This window comes from Hyperoodon ampullatus, assembly GCF_949752795.1.
Source record: "Hyperoodon ampullatus genome assembly, chromosome: 1".
Lineage (NCBI taxonomy): Eukaryota > Metazoa > Chordata > Mammalia > Artiodactyla > Ziphiidae > Hyperoodon > Hyperoodon ampullatus.
In genome coordinates this window covers 35,252,159-35,267,431 of record NC_136914.1, presented here as the reverse complement: position 1 = coordinate 35,267,431, position 15,273 = coordinate 35,252,159, and the positions used below count along the sequence as shown (strand labels likewise).

Here is a 15,273-nt window from a genome sequence, read left to right as displayed (position 1 = left end):
CTACTTTTCAAATTCTGGCCTTAGGGAATAAGATACCATCCCGGTTATATGTTAGTCATGCTTCGATTGTAGGTAAATGTATATTTTAGAAGGCTGGCTTTGGCCTTTAGTATATCTTGGTCCACATACCATTTGTTTTTATTTAAAAAATTTCACTTCATGTGGAATGTTTATTTTGTATTTACTGCTGCAGTAAACGCTATTATTAGATCAGGAAGCACTTCACCTTTTATTGGGTCTGAAAAGGGAAAAGCCCACCTCAGCACAGCTGGAGGAAGCATCTCTAGACACCAAGGCAGCTCATGTGGCAATCTGTTCTAGTATGGACTTTGAAGAGCTCTCATTTTTCAGGCTACGTGGATCACTCATAGTTGTGTAATATTGCCTCTACCAAGGATGAAGAGTGAAATGTAAAGATACTGATTTTCTTTTCCTCTGCCTAAGAACAATTTTCTGTGGCCTACCTGGAAGTGAAAAGAGAATTTAGGACAGTAGCAGCAGTGGCTAATTATAGGATTTTGGTTTGTTTCATTATGCTTTTTTTTTTTTGGTTGAATTATGCCCTGAGAAAAATATTCTTCCAGATTTTTTCTTTCTGATATATGTTTATTCTGTTTTTTAAAAAAATTGAGGTATAACTGATGTACAATATTATATAAGTTACAGATGTACAACATAGTGATTCACAATTTTTAAAGGTTGTACTCTATTTATAGTTATTATAAAGTATTGGCTGTATTCCCTGTGCTGTACAATATATCCTTGTAGCTTATTTTATATATAGTAATTGTACCTCTTAATCACCTACCCCTATCTTGTCCCCCGCTTCCCTCTCCCCACTGGTAACCACTAGTTTGTTCTCTAGGTCTGTGAGTCTATTTTGTTGTTGTTATTGTTATATTCACAGCTTTATTTGTTGGATTCCACATATAAGTGATATCATACAGTATTTATCTCTCTGTGTGTCTTATTTCACTGGGCATAATACCCTCCAACTCCATCCATGTTGCTATAAATGGCAAAATTTCATTCTGTTTTATGGCTAAGTCATATTCCATTGTGTAAATATACCACATCTTCATCCATTGATCTGTTGATGGACACTTAGGTTGCTTCCATATCTTGTCAATTGTAAATAATGCTGCTATGAACATTGGGGTGCATGTAACTTTTTGAATTAGTGTTTTTGTTTTTTTCGGATATATACTCAGGAGTGGAATTGCTGGGCTGTATGGTAGTTCTATTTTTAGTTTTTTCAGAAACCTTGTTTTTCACAGTGGCTGCACCAATTTAAATTCCCAACAACAGTGTTGGAGGGTTCCTTTTTCTCTGTATCGTTGTCAACCTTTGTTATTTGTGTTATTTTTGATGATAGCCATTCTGACAGGTGTGAGGTGATATCTAAGTTTGGTTTTGATTTGCATTTCTCTGATGACTAACGATGTTGAGCATCTTTTCATGTGCCTGTAGGCCACCTGTGTGTCTTCTTTGGAAAAATGTCTATTCAGGTCTTCTGCCCATTATTTAATCAGGTTGTTTTTTTTTTTTTTTTTTTTCATGTTGAGTTGTATAAGTTCCTTATGTATTTTGGATATCAACTCCTTATGCAATATATGATTTACAAATACTTTCTCCCATTCCTTAAGTTGCCTTTTCACTTTGTTGACCATATCCTTTGCTGTGCAGAAGCTTTCAGTTTGATGCAGTCCCATTTATTAATTTTTGCTTTTGTTGCTTGTGCTTTTGGTGTCATACCCAAAAAACTTTACTAAGACCAGTATTGGGAGCTTTGTCTCTGTTTTCTTCTAGGAGCTTTACAGTTCAGGTCTTGCATTTAAGCCTTTAATCCATTTTGAATTAATATTGGTGTATAGCATAAAAGTCCAGTTTCATTCTTTTGCACATGTGTATCCAGTTTTCCCAAAACTTTTTATTAAAGAGACTGTGTCTTATTCCCATTTAGTATTCTTGGCTCTATTGTCAAGTATTAGTTGAGTGTATATATCAGGGTTTATTTCTGGGCTCTTGATTCTATTACAGTGGTCTGTGTGTCTGTTTTTATGCCAGTACCATTACTGTTTTCATTATTTTAGCTTTGTAGTATAGTTTGAAATCAGGAAGTGTGATGCCTCCAGCTTTGTTCTTTTTCAAGATTGCTTTGGCTAGTCATTGTCTTTTGTGGCTCTATATGAATCTTAGGATTGTTTTTTTCCCCCCATCTCTGTGAAAAATTCCATTGGAATTTTGATAGGGATTATATTGAATCTATAGATAGCTTTGAGTGGTATGGATGTTTTAACAATATTAAATTTATGAACATTGGCTATCTTTCCATTATCTTTGTATCTTCTTCAATTTCTTTTATCAATGTCTTATAGTTTTCAGTGTACAGCTCTTTCATCTCCTTGTTTCAATTTATTCCTAAGTATTTTATTGTTTTTGATGCTATTGTAAATGACATTGATTTCTTTATATGTTTTTTGGATAGCTTGTTATTAACATATAGAAATGCAACTTATCTTTGTATGGTGATCTGGTATCCTTCAACTTTTATGAAATATTTTATTAGTCCCAACAGTTTTTTTTTTCCTTTTTGTGTGTGTGTTTGTTGAGTCTCTAGGGTTTTCTATACATAAGATCATATCATTACAGACAGATAATTTTACTTCTTCCTTTCCAACTTAGATGTCTTTTATTTATTTTTCTTGCCTCATTTCTCTGGCTAGAACTTCTAACACTATGTTGAATAGGAATGGTGAGAGTAGGCACCCTTGTCTTGTTCTTGATCTTAGAGGAAAAGCTTTAAATCTTTCACCATTGAGTATGATGTTAGCTGTGGTGTTGTCATATATGGACTTTATTATGTTAAGATATGTTCCTTTTATACCCAATCTGTTGAGGGTTTTTATCATGAAAAAATGCTTAATGTTTTCAAATGCTTTTTCTGCATATTTTGAGATGATGATATCATTTTTATCTTTCATTCTGTTAATGCAGTATATTACTTTGTTGATTTGTGTATGTTGAACCATCCTTGCATCCTAGGGATAAATTTCACTTGATCATGGTATATGACTTTTTTTTATGTACTGTTGAATTCAGTTTGCTAGTGTTTTGTTGAGAAATTTTGCATCTGTATTCATCATGATAATTAGCCTGTAATTTCTTTTCCTGTAGTGTCCTTATCTGGCTTTAGAATCAGCATAATGCTGGACTTGTAAAAAAGAGTTTGGGAGTGTTCCCTCCTCTTCAGTTTTTTGGAAGAGTTTGATAAGGATTGGTGTTAATTCTTCTTTAAATGTTTGGTAGAATTCACCAGTGAAACCATCTGACCCTGGGCTTTTCTTTTTAGGAAGTTTTTGATTACTGATCCAATCTCCTTACCAGTAATTGGTCTGTTTTGATTTTCTATTTCTTCATGGTTCAGTCTGGGTAGGTTGTATGTTTCTGTGAATTTATCCATTTCTTGTAGATTATCCAGTTGTTAGCTTATAATTGTTCACAGTAGTCTTTTATGATCCTTTGTATTTCTATGGTATTAGTTGAAATGTCTCCTCTTTATTTTCGGATTTTTTTGAGTCCCCTCTCTTTTTTTTCTTGTTAAGTCTAACTAAAGGTTTGTCTATTTTGTTTATCTTTTCAAAAACCAGCCCTTAGATTTGTTTATCTTTTCTATTGTTTTCCTGGCCTCTATTTCATTTATTTCTGCTTTGATCCTTATTATTTCCTTCCTTCTGCCAACTTTGTGCTTGATTTGTTCATTTTCTAGTTTTTTGAAGTGTAGGAATAAATTATTTATTTTACATATATCTTTTTTCTTTTAAATGTAGGCATTTCTCATAATAAACTTTTTTCTTAGGACTGTTTTTGCTGCATCTCATAAGTTTTGGCAGGTTGTGTTTCTGTTTTCATTTGTTCAAGATATTTTGGCTTCCATTTGATCCACTGGTTGTTCAAGAGTGTGTTGTTTACTTTTCTACATGTTTGTGAATTTTTCAGTTTTACTCTTGTTATGATTTCTAGTTTTGTACCACTGTGGTTGGAAAAGATACTTGGTATGATTTCAGTCTACTTAAGTCTGCTGAGATTTGTTTTGTGACCTATCATATGATCTACCCTGGAGAATGTTCCATGTATGCTTGAGAAGAATGTTTATTCTGCAGCTGTTAGATGGTATGTTCTGTATGTCTGTTAGGTTCATATGGTATAAACTATAGTTCAGGGCCAGTGTTTCCTTACTGATACTCTGTCTGGATGATCTATTTATCCATTATTGGAAGTGGGGTACTGAAGTCCCCTACTATTATTGTACTATTGTCATTTCTCCCTTCAGACCTGTTAGTATTTGCCTAATATATTTAGATGCTCCAATGTTGAGTGTTTATATATTTTTGATAGTTATATCCTTTGACGAATTGACCACTTTATCAAAATATAATGACCTTCTTTGTCTCTTGTTTCAGTTTTTGGCTTAAACTGTATTTTGTCTGAGATAAGTATCGCTACCTCTCCTCTCTTTTGGTTTCCATAAGCATGGAATATTTTTTGTCATCCCTTCAGTTTGAGCCTACATGTGTTCTTAAAGCTGAAGTGAGTTTCTTGTAGGTGCCATATAGTTGGGTCTTATTTTTTTATTTATTCAGCTACTCTATACCTTTTGGTTGGAGAATTTAATCTATTTACATTTAAAATATTGATGAGGACTTCCCATTTTATTGTTTTCTGTTTTGCAGTTCCCTTGTTCCCTTGTTCCTTTCTTCCCCTCTTGCTCTCTTCCTTTGTGAACTGATGATTTTCTGCAATGGTATGCTTTGATTCCTTTCTCTTTAGCTTTTTTTGAATCTACCATAGGTTTTTGCTTTATGGTTACCATGAGGCTTACATAAAACATCTTATAGCATAACAGTCCATTTTAAGCTGTCAACAACCTAACTTTGATTGCAAACAAAAACTTTACCCTTTTACCTCCTTCCCACCACATTTTATGTTTTGATGTCACAATTTACATCCTACCATTTTGTGTATCTATGAACAAATTATTGTAGCTATTGTTATTTTTAATATTTTTAAACCTTTATACTAGAGTTAAGTGATTAATATACTACCATATTAAAGTATCAGAATATTCTGAATCTGACTATATACTTACCTTTACCAGTGTGTTGTATATTTTTATATGTTTTCATATCACTAAATTAGGTCTCTTTGGCACTGAGCTGTGCCACCTTAGAGAAGGGGGTGATGCAGGTAAAGTGAAACTGTTCCTCTTACTCCCTTCAATGTGTCCAAGCTTGGATTTTTTTTTTCTCCAACGATGCGCTTTAACTTTTCCATTAGATTCCTGAACTTCCACAAAGGCACTCTATTCATGGGTAATTGTCAAAATTGGTGTTCTTTGGGGAGGGAAGACAGTAGAAAACTCCTGTTTCACCATTTTGATGACGTCACTCTCAGTCTTCAAAGCTAACTCCAGCATTGTGGAATGTGGCTGATACTTGCTTTAGCACTGTAAAACAGCAATGCATTACACTAAATGACTGCTTAAGAACCTGAGAGAGTTTGTGCTTGTGAGGTGGTAACTATTTCCCAAGTATGTTGTTCCATCACTTATGGTAGGTGATTTCACTTGCGATTTCCCACAGTCTCCCCAAGATGCACTGGTTGGTACATCTTTTACTTGGCCCTCAGCAGAGCAGCCTGTGTAGGGTCTTAGTCACCACATGCATATTTTGACTTTTCATTTGTTTTCTTTGGCAGGAATGCAAGATTTCAATTACCTCAGCAGCAACTGCTTTGAGATTACCGTGGAGCTTAGCTGTGAAAAGTTTCCACCTGAAGAGACTTTGAAGAGCTACTGGGAAGATAACAAAAACTCCCTCATTAGCTACATTCAGCAGGTAAACACAGTCTCTAGCATAAAATGGGAGATTTAAGAACATTTAAACCTGGAGTACAATAGTTTCCTAAGAGGATCCCAGCCTACGGGACTCCCATCTGACCCAGAATGAGGATGCTGCGTTTGGAAAATGTGTCAGTAGTGATTCAAATAGGCTTTCATTTGTCATAGGTTTTGTGGTTCATGAATATTCACTGAGAACTGATTAAACTGGAGAGTTGTGGAGAAGTGAGGTGACACCCTACTTTCTTTCATATTGCACTAAGCAAGGGCAATCCTAGGATCCTCCTCCACCCTTATCACCTTGGGTCTCTCAGGCATCTGAGGCAGGACCAGAACTAGAATGAGGTAAGTGAGGTACCTGGGATGCAAATTTAAGGAGCCGTTCACTCTCAGGGTCATGCAGGTTTAGGGTGTGAGTATCTCCTTAAATTCTGTGCCCCACATGCATCACTTGTCTCACCCTAGACTCAGCTGGATCCATTATTATCTACTCCCTCATCATCATCATCCCCGAATTAAAAATGAGGAATCAGAGGCACAGAGAAGTTAAACAGCCAGGATGTCTAGTTCCAGAATCACCATGCCATGTTGCCTCTCATGACATAAGCTTAGACCTTTACCAGAGAGTCACTGTACAGAATTTGGGCGAATCTCACAATGTGTCAGAATAAAATACCTACCTACTCCGACTTAGCCCAGGCCAGTGCCCTGATAGCCTTAGCCCTCTGTACCGGGTAGACACTGGCACCAGGGGCAGTGCTGGTGGGAAAGACCTAAGGACTCTGTTCTTTGCCTGCAGTGCCTTGACAATTTCACATTCCATTCTGTATGCGGCCATTTACACCCAAAGTCAGGGAGAGTGATGTTAGTTTCACATGCTAGCAGGTAGTCCAGACTAATGTTTAAGGTAATTTAACATAAACAAATGCTGTTTGCATATATAGGTACATATAAACATATACACATGAACCCAATGCATTAAAAAATGTAAAATCAGCTTAAGAATTCTTTTACACATGTCAAGTATACATATAATACCTTACCAAAAGGGATTATCATGGAATAGATCCACTAATGACAGACAGTGATTAAAAAACACCCATTACACAGGATTTTTTAAGTCAGTGGGATCCTGCTGCATGTTAACATAAAAAGGCATTTTTCAACGACAAAACTAAGGATAATTAGCAATGTAGACCCTGGAACAACCTTAGTGGGTACCCCTGTAGAATGTCCTATGAGGAGAGCTATATTTGGATGGACATTTTAAGAGCAAAATTTAAACATATAGTTTTAGGCAGAGGAAGTAAGATGGGCTGATTTGGTGTGTTCTTTGCCTAGGTATCAAAGAATGCCTCCTTAATACAGTGCTTTTCATTTTATGTACATATTTTTTCAACAAAAATTAAGCTATTTTCATATCCTAGGTACCCTGTGAGGTACTGGGGAGAGTGACTGCCCTCAAGAAGGCTTTGTATTAGTGAGGTTCAGATATCAATACCTAATTACAAGAGAGGATGATAAATGCTAAAATAAAGAGCAATGGCAGTACACAGAAGGGTCCCTAACCCAGTCCTGCCAGTTCAGAAAAGGCTTCTTGGAGCTATGCTATAGGATTCCCTATAGCCCATGTCAATAAGATTATTACCCTGTCAACAATTAAAAAACTAGTTCAGCTGCTACTTAAGTTCTCTCTTAGTTCTTGAGAAAAAATGCAATATAAAACAAAACCCAAATGTGTGCCGTTGGAAAGAGGAGAATGCTTGTCATATTTATGGTGGCAGGTGCATTAATTCATCTAAAAGCTGTTACAATTTATATAAGAATAAGCTGAAAAGAAGAGGGACCAGGTCATACAGTCCCGTTTTATGCCACTTAGAATGAGAATTTGATCTGTCCACAGATACCTGTGACCCACCCTGGCATGACATCAGTGTTATGATGCAGACTATATAGAAGCAGTAAGAGTGGTATTTGCAGTGAGCTCACACAGCTTGCCTCGGAGGACACTCTAGGGAATCAAAGGCTGGCGGAAGATCAGTGAAGACTGCCAGAAGTTCTGTGTTGAAATTTTTTCGACAATGGAACAATCTGGTGGTGATTAATGATTGAACACCTGGGCCTAAAATCTAAGTGTGGACTAATTTTACAACTCATGGAAAGTAGGTGGTTAGGAGATCCAATTCAGTAATTGGTTGAGAGGAAATCTCTTGCAGAGTTTTAAAGGAATGTTTGCAGGAACTGGAACTGCAAAGTTAATTAGGGTAAATAGTTTGCTAAGAAGAGCTCCCACACAATAGCTTTGGAACCATCTAGTTCTCAAAATTTCCAAAGAATTTTTCAAGAATGGTTCATGAGCACCTGCATCAGAATCATCTAGATTCTTGTTAAAAACGAGTTTCCTGTCCCAACACTGAATCACACTCCTAGCATGGCAGGACCCCAGAGTCTCCATTTCAGCAAGCTCTCTGGGGGGCATTTAAGTATTTGAGGATTTAAGGGCTATTGACATAAACAATTCTAGTAACAATGAAGAATATTCTGGATTTTTTTTTTAAGCCTTGGTTGATTGAAACGTCTTGGAATCTGGGGAGAGAGAATTATAGGAAGGACAAGTGTAGTAAAATAGCTTCCCCAGGTATGAGTGAAATTTGAACTTCTGGAATTTCTTTTGCAAAAGTCATAAAGTGACAATATTTTCTAGTCTGCATTCCTGTGGAGTCGTGACAGCCTATAATACTTCAGTTGAGATTTACAGTGGAAAATTTCAAACAGAAATATTGTGCTCCACAATTGGCATATCAGAGATAGACATTTACTTATTTAACTACTTGTTAATCACATACTGTAATTTAAGTCTTGGGTTGCAGAGGCAGAAAAAAGTAAAGTTATGAATATTAACTGGGTCTATTTGTGCCTAATGTAGGTGCATTATATGTTTTTGAAATTATTGATTTATTTTCCAAAGATGAGGAAGTTTCAAACTTTCATTTCTTTAAGGTTTATAATATATCAGGATTATAGTGCCTCAAGATGAATAAATTCATCTCCACAATTTTTCTGATCCCAATGACTTCTACCATGTGAATCTCATTCAGAAAGCTAACTTTTCTTGTTTCCAGTGGCTAAATTTCAGTCTCTTACAATTTTGGTTAGCTAATCCATAGGTAAGTCTTGGGGAAAAGTCTAAGAATGTCTTTTTGTTTTAAAAAAGTGTTTACTCTCTTCTCACTATACTGGTTGCCATTAAAATATTATTTATTATTACTGACAACATGTATAGCTTTTTACCATTGGTAAATTGCCTTTAGAGAAAAGAATTGTTTGTTACTTTTACAGAGTTTCAGAGGTTTTGCTTTTTTTAAAAAAATAGCAAATGAAAGAAGAAATTGCTGATATCCAGGGCTATCTCTTTGATAAAACACTGTACCACTGCCAAACTTATTCTCCAGTGACAAAGGGACACATGAGACTTATTCTACTTTCTGTAGGGAAATATTCAAATATCATCAGTAGCAAAAGAAAATTCATGTTCTGGGGCCAGATGAGTGAGGAGCAACTGGAGCATTGGGGAGGGGGACGTTTTGTTAGGTAATCAAGCTTAATAGATTATCATTTGATATTTCAGAAGCAGTACCTTCTCAGAGACCTTAAGTGGCTCTCCGTCACTTCAAATACATGTTGACTTAGTTGAATTATCATTTAAAAATAAAGCTGTTTCTGGGGCTTCCCTGGTGGCGCAGTGGTTAAGAGTCCGCCTGCCGATGCAGGGGACGCGGGTTCGTGCCCCGGTCCGGGAAGATCCCACATGCCGCGGAGCAGCTGGGCCCGTGAGCCATGGCCGCTGGGCCTGTGTGTCCGGAGCCTGTGCTCCACGATGGGAGAGACCACGACAGTGAGAGGCCCGTGTACCGCTAAATAAATAAATAAATAAATAAATAAATAAATAAATAAATAAAGCTGTTTCTGTAGTTTGCATTGCAGTAGTTAGTTGATGACAGCAACTTAATTCACGGGCTTGTTTCAATAAAAACTCTTCCATTTTATTTCTAAACCCAGTTTTCAGTTAGTAAGTTCACTGACCTTTCATGCACTGATTATCAACCAAAATGATATTATTAATGGGTTTAATGCAAAAGTATTCACAGTGTATATCCTTTTATCTAGAAGTAAAAAGTATTGAAGGGCTGTAATGTGGTTATCTTTTTAACTGACAGCTGCCATATAAAGTATAAGCAAGTGACCAAATTTAAAATAGAGAGAAAGCAATGAAATGTGCTAAGACCAGAACTGTTTTACACATTGACAGATCTTTTTGTTTTGTTTTTGTTTTGGTGGTTTGGAAGGTACTTCAAAGTCTTCTTTGACTCAGAACAAGATATCAGTTTTCAGGGAGTTATTTCTCATTTGTCTACTTGCGGAAAAGCAGAGTAAAGAGTACACAGAAAATTCAGTGGCTTTTTTTAGCTTGTTCTGATTCTTAAACAGTGGGGATCTGCAGTATTTTGCTAGAAAATACGGAGATGTTTGATTGAAGCATGTTTTTAGGTCGTTTCTAATACAGATTTTTTGGTTGTTCTCGACCATCACAGATACACCGAGGAGTTAAAGGATTTGTCCGAGACCTTCAGGGTAACCCAATTGCCAATGCAACCATCTCCGTGGAAGGAATAGACCATGATGTCACATCTGGTGGGTGTTCTCTGCTGTGATCGGAGGCTCTAGTATTGCACACGAGAGCGTGGTTACTTCTTAGCATAGTTATACTTCTTACACTGTTCTAAGCAAAGCAATTAAATGCCTCATGTCTCTTTACCCCGTCTCTCCCCCCAGCTTTGACCTAGTTAAATTTTTTCTGGGGAGCAGCTCAGGCAATTACTCAGGGTGGCTGCTGCGCTTAGAAATTAGGGTGCAGCAGGTGGCGCCCTTCCCTCAGCTGTCTCACCCCAGAGCTGTGAGGCGGGGCCCTCTGTGGGAGTCTTTGCAGTTGTGGAGGCAAAGGAAGATGAACCAGCTGGAATTAAAATACTGATCTCTCCTAAGAAGAAGTACTAATGAGCTGTTAATTGGTGAACATCAGGAGGGAACAGAAGAGTAGGAAGGACGGTAACTGCCAGTGTATTGTGTGTCTAGGATTTCCCATCCATTTCTTCGTTTAATCTGTATCATAAATCCAGATGTATTCAAGGCTGAACAGGATATTACAGGATTGAGGTTGATGTTAGTTATTTCTAAGCTTAAAGCCCCATTTCCATTTTCCTACTTTGGGGAAAATGATGTATTTTACTGGCAAAACTACCTACTCCTGTTAATAAATATCTTTTTAGATATTTTTTTTAGATATTTTTAGATGTTTAGATATTTTTAGATATTTACATTTTAGTGTAACTCTCATTTGTTGGGATCTTTTCAACAACAACAATATCTTTTTAGCTATAAACTCTACATGTTTGTAGACCTTAGCATTAATTAACCTTTAGTGCCCAAACATCCTATACCATTACCTGTTTCTTAACCTCCACATTTATAATGTGTATTTTTTTAATCCTGAATATTTGTTCTCTAAAACTCCATTTATTTATTCATTAAACAATGCTTATCAACACCCCATGAAGTGCCAGCCCAGCTTCCAGACCAATATGCCAGAACCTGTGTCAAGTTATTGCTCCCTTCACCTCCAGGGAGAGGCTCCTGAAGGACCCAGGCCATGTCCCCTGTGGCCACAAGTAACTGCTTCTGTTAACTCTAGCATAACATACAAACATTATTTTCTCTGCATTCCAGATGTGAAAAATTTAGAAAAATCTGGACGTTGGGAATAATTATAGGTAGAAAGGAATGAAATCTGGGGAGTGAGCTCTGGGACACTGCAGCTTTTCTGGGGCAGGGTGAGGTAGTAGGGAGGGATGAGCAACGGGGTCTAAGGTGGAGAGAAAACCCAGTGCCTTGTTCAGGAAGGCTGGAATGTTTCAGGAGGGAGAGAGTGTGAAAAGTGTCACATGAAAAGTGAAAAAAAGTGAAAAAAAAAGTGAAAAGTGAGGCAGCGTTGAGCATCTTGTGGATAAGGCAGAGTAGAGAGTCTTGATGAGTCTATTTCAGTGGACCAGCAGAGGCTGATTGGGGAGGGTCTAAGGACAGAGGAGGAGACACATTTGAAATGAAGAGTAGACAAGTCTTTCCAGAGATTTTGCTGTAAAGCGAAGAAGATAAACGAGGCACTAGCTGAAATGAGCTGTAGAGTCCAGAGGTAGAATGGAAGAGATGGTGATGGGGGTTTATTTTTTTCTGATGGTTTCCATATTCACAATGAAATACAATGTGAAGCATCTACAGAGAGTGAGGATGAAAAGGATGCTTTACAGGTGTTAGGAAAAGGGAGACTGTCCACTAGGTCCTTGGTATTCAGAGTATGACCCCTACCAGCAGCTGAATTCAGCATCACCTGGAGCTGGTCAGAAATGCGGGAGCTCAGGCCTCATCCCAGAGCTAGTGAATTAGGATTTGTACTTTACTGTTTCCCAGGTGATTGATGCACACTAATCTAGGAAATGGGAGAGTGAAAGGGCTTGGGAGGAAGACAGGGCAGGACCAGGGCCTGTGGAAGGCTGGTGTTTGTGGACAGGAGACAGCTCAGCTTGGGTGTGTGTTTTTCCCAGCCCCTCGCAGCCACAGGGGCAGGCAGAGAGTAGAAGGGTTGGGTGTTACCCAGCGCTGGTGGTTTGCCAGGCCTATAAGCAGGTGGGGAACAGCACATAGGTTGAAGGATATGTGTCGTTGACTGGGGTGCCCAGGAACCTAAGCTGCTCAAGGAGAGGACGGGGGTGTGAGGGGAGGAATGGGAACAGAAATCCTCTGGAGGGCTGATTGAAAATGCAGTTCCTAGAAAGCAGCCAGGCCAACTATTCTGAGTCTTTAGAAATCTAAATTTCTAACAAGTCCCTGAGGGTTTCTGATGAGGTAACTTCAGCCACACTTTCTGAGACACTGACCTAGACTCAGACCGCTGGGTCTTCACAGCCAGATGCTCGGCAAGAATCAAAACATGGTGCCAGATGGTGGGACCCCACTGCTTGGGGACTTGATATATCTGTTAACCTGTGTTACTCCTGACATGATTATGATGATTCATCATATTAGAAGATTTATTAGACAATTTAACATTAATGTCTGTAAAATTGCTGTAAGTAATGATGCCCTCTAGAGAGTGTCATGCTCTTTTCAATGGAATTTCATTAAATTCAATAAACATCTACTTTTAAAACAGGGAATCAAAATTGAACTTAGATGGCATAACTATGATATGTGCCTGTGACTTGAAATTTTGTTGCCCTGCAGCAAAGGATGGTGATTACTGGAGATTGCTTGTACCTGGAAACTATAAAGTTACAGCCTCAGCACCAGGCTATCTGGCGATAACAAAGAAAGTGGCAGTTCCTTATAGCCCCGCTGTCAGGGTAAGTGATCGTGATAATAGCTAAATTGTGTTAAGCACTTACCATGGGTCAGGCATGCTTAAGTGATTATATTTAGCTTTCATAATAATTCTGTGAGATAGAAGCCATTATTATCCTGTTATCCATCTGTTAAAAGATGAGAAACCTGGGCTTCCCTGGTGGCGCAGTGGTTGAGAGTCCGCCTGCCGATGCAGGGGACACGGGCTCGTGCTCTGGTCCGGGAAGACCCCACATGCCGCGGAGCAGCTGGGCCTGTGAGCCATGGCCGCTGAGCCTGCGCGTCTGGAGCCTGTGCTCCGCAATGGGAGAGGCCACAGCAGTGAGAGGCCCGCATACTGCAAAAAAAAAAAAAAAAAAAAAGATGAGAAAACTGAGGCCTAGCAAAGTTAAGTGACTTGCCCAAGGGCTCAGTGACTGATTTAATACCACTCAGTGTGAAGCTCTTTTACCATTTCTCAGTTTTTGAAGAGATCCACCAGAAAATCAAATAAAACCTTTAAAAAATGAAGCTTTTATTTGCTGACCTTGATTTCAATCTCAATAATATTCTGTTCAATTTATCTTTTTATCCCTAGCACCTAGTATACCTTACTCAATAAGTATTTGGAAAAATAAATTAGGCCTGCAAGGTAAATTTAGGCATTAACTAAACATTTATTAAGCACACACTATGAGCAAGGCTCTCTATGCTAAGAACTATCAAGAATGATTCCTATTTAAGTAAATACCATTTATTTTACTAGGAAGGTGGTGGTGATAAGACCAAAACTCTTTTAGAGAAGGATTTTACTATTGTCCTTGTATTACATTACTATGGAATGGCTTACAGAGTTTCCAATTAAAAAGCTTGAAAAGAATTTATTGTGTTTTTGTTTATGTCCCCAAGTTTGGAGTATAAATGCTTGGTTTTGCAAACTAAATATCCTGAGTTTTTAACTGTTGCTTTGGTTTCAATGTGTGTATGTATGTATTAGGCTGGATATGTATTAAAATCAGGAGGTAAATTTGGGCAAATAAAACCTGGAAAAAAGTAGCTCCAGAGCCAGGTTGTAAAAGGTTCAACTATTTTGACCCTTAGCCTTTCTAGCCCATGTGAGTTCAAGGAGGTATTGAGTAGTCACTTTCTTAAATAACCACAGGCTCAAGTGGCCAGATCAAAGAACTCTTAGATCCATGTGGAATGGGGCATGGCTATCTCCTGGGCCTGGGGAGGACTGGGGTTTGGAGCTGCATATTTTGAATAATCCTTTGTGCAGAAGTGTATGAATTCTCCATAGACCTGATGAGGATGTCCAGTTCATAGGAGAGTTGAGTTCCTGGACTATTGACCTTCGTGGTGGTTTGGAGATGTGTGTATTTCCATCAGTTTCTTTAGCAGATTCAAGGTTCTAGAAAGCAGAACCCTGTGGTTTGGAACACCAGGACACCGAACTGCATTCTTCCGTATTCCCCCAGCTTTTAGGAGAAAATTCAAGGTTGGCAGGAGAAGCTCACTGAATAGTCAAAGGCAGAAAACTAATTATAAGTTACATCTTTTTATGGGGGAAAAACTGCCTTTAAACAATCTGCCTCTAAATAATCTGCTTTCCAATAATTCTAGAAAGCTATTAGATCAAAGCACATTTGAAACATAATGGCTTTTGGTATTTTTTTTCCCTAAAAGTATCTTGTTGCTTATCATGAGAGTTTTTTTAGGATATACTTTAATTCAGGTGGCTGGATTGAGCTTATTTTAATAAACTCTAAACCTGCTGTTCTTTTCTCAGTTTTTAAAAGTACGTAATCAGTTTGATAACAGTATATCCTTATTTTCTCCTTTAGGTTGATTTTGAACTGGAGTCATTTTCTGAAAGGAAAGAAGAAGAGAAGGAAGAATTAATGGAATGGTGGAAGATGATGTCAGAAACTTTAAATTTTTAA

The 15,273-nt window shown here is 37.8% G+C and overlaps 1 protein-coding gene across 1 annotated transcript in view; it reads left to right on the top strand.

Moving 5' to 3' along the window:
• CPE (carboxypeptidase E) overlaps window positions 1-15,273 on the top strand; it is a gene marked incomplete at both ends in the record, with an annotated part of 109,103 nt that extends 93,830 nt beyond the window's left edge. The window contains 4 exons of the mRNA XM_079718340.1: window positions 5,758-5,897; window positions 10,492-10,591; window positions 13,235-13,353; window positions 15,175-15,273. Coding sequence (XP_079574466.1) covers window positions 5,758-5,897; window positions 10,492-10,591; window positions 13,235-13,353; window positions 15,175-15,273 — 458 coding nt within the window. The remainder of the gene's footprint in view (window positions 1-5,757; window positions 5,898-10,491; window positions 10,592-13,234; window positions 13,354-15,174) is intronic.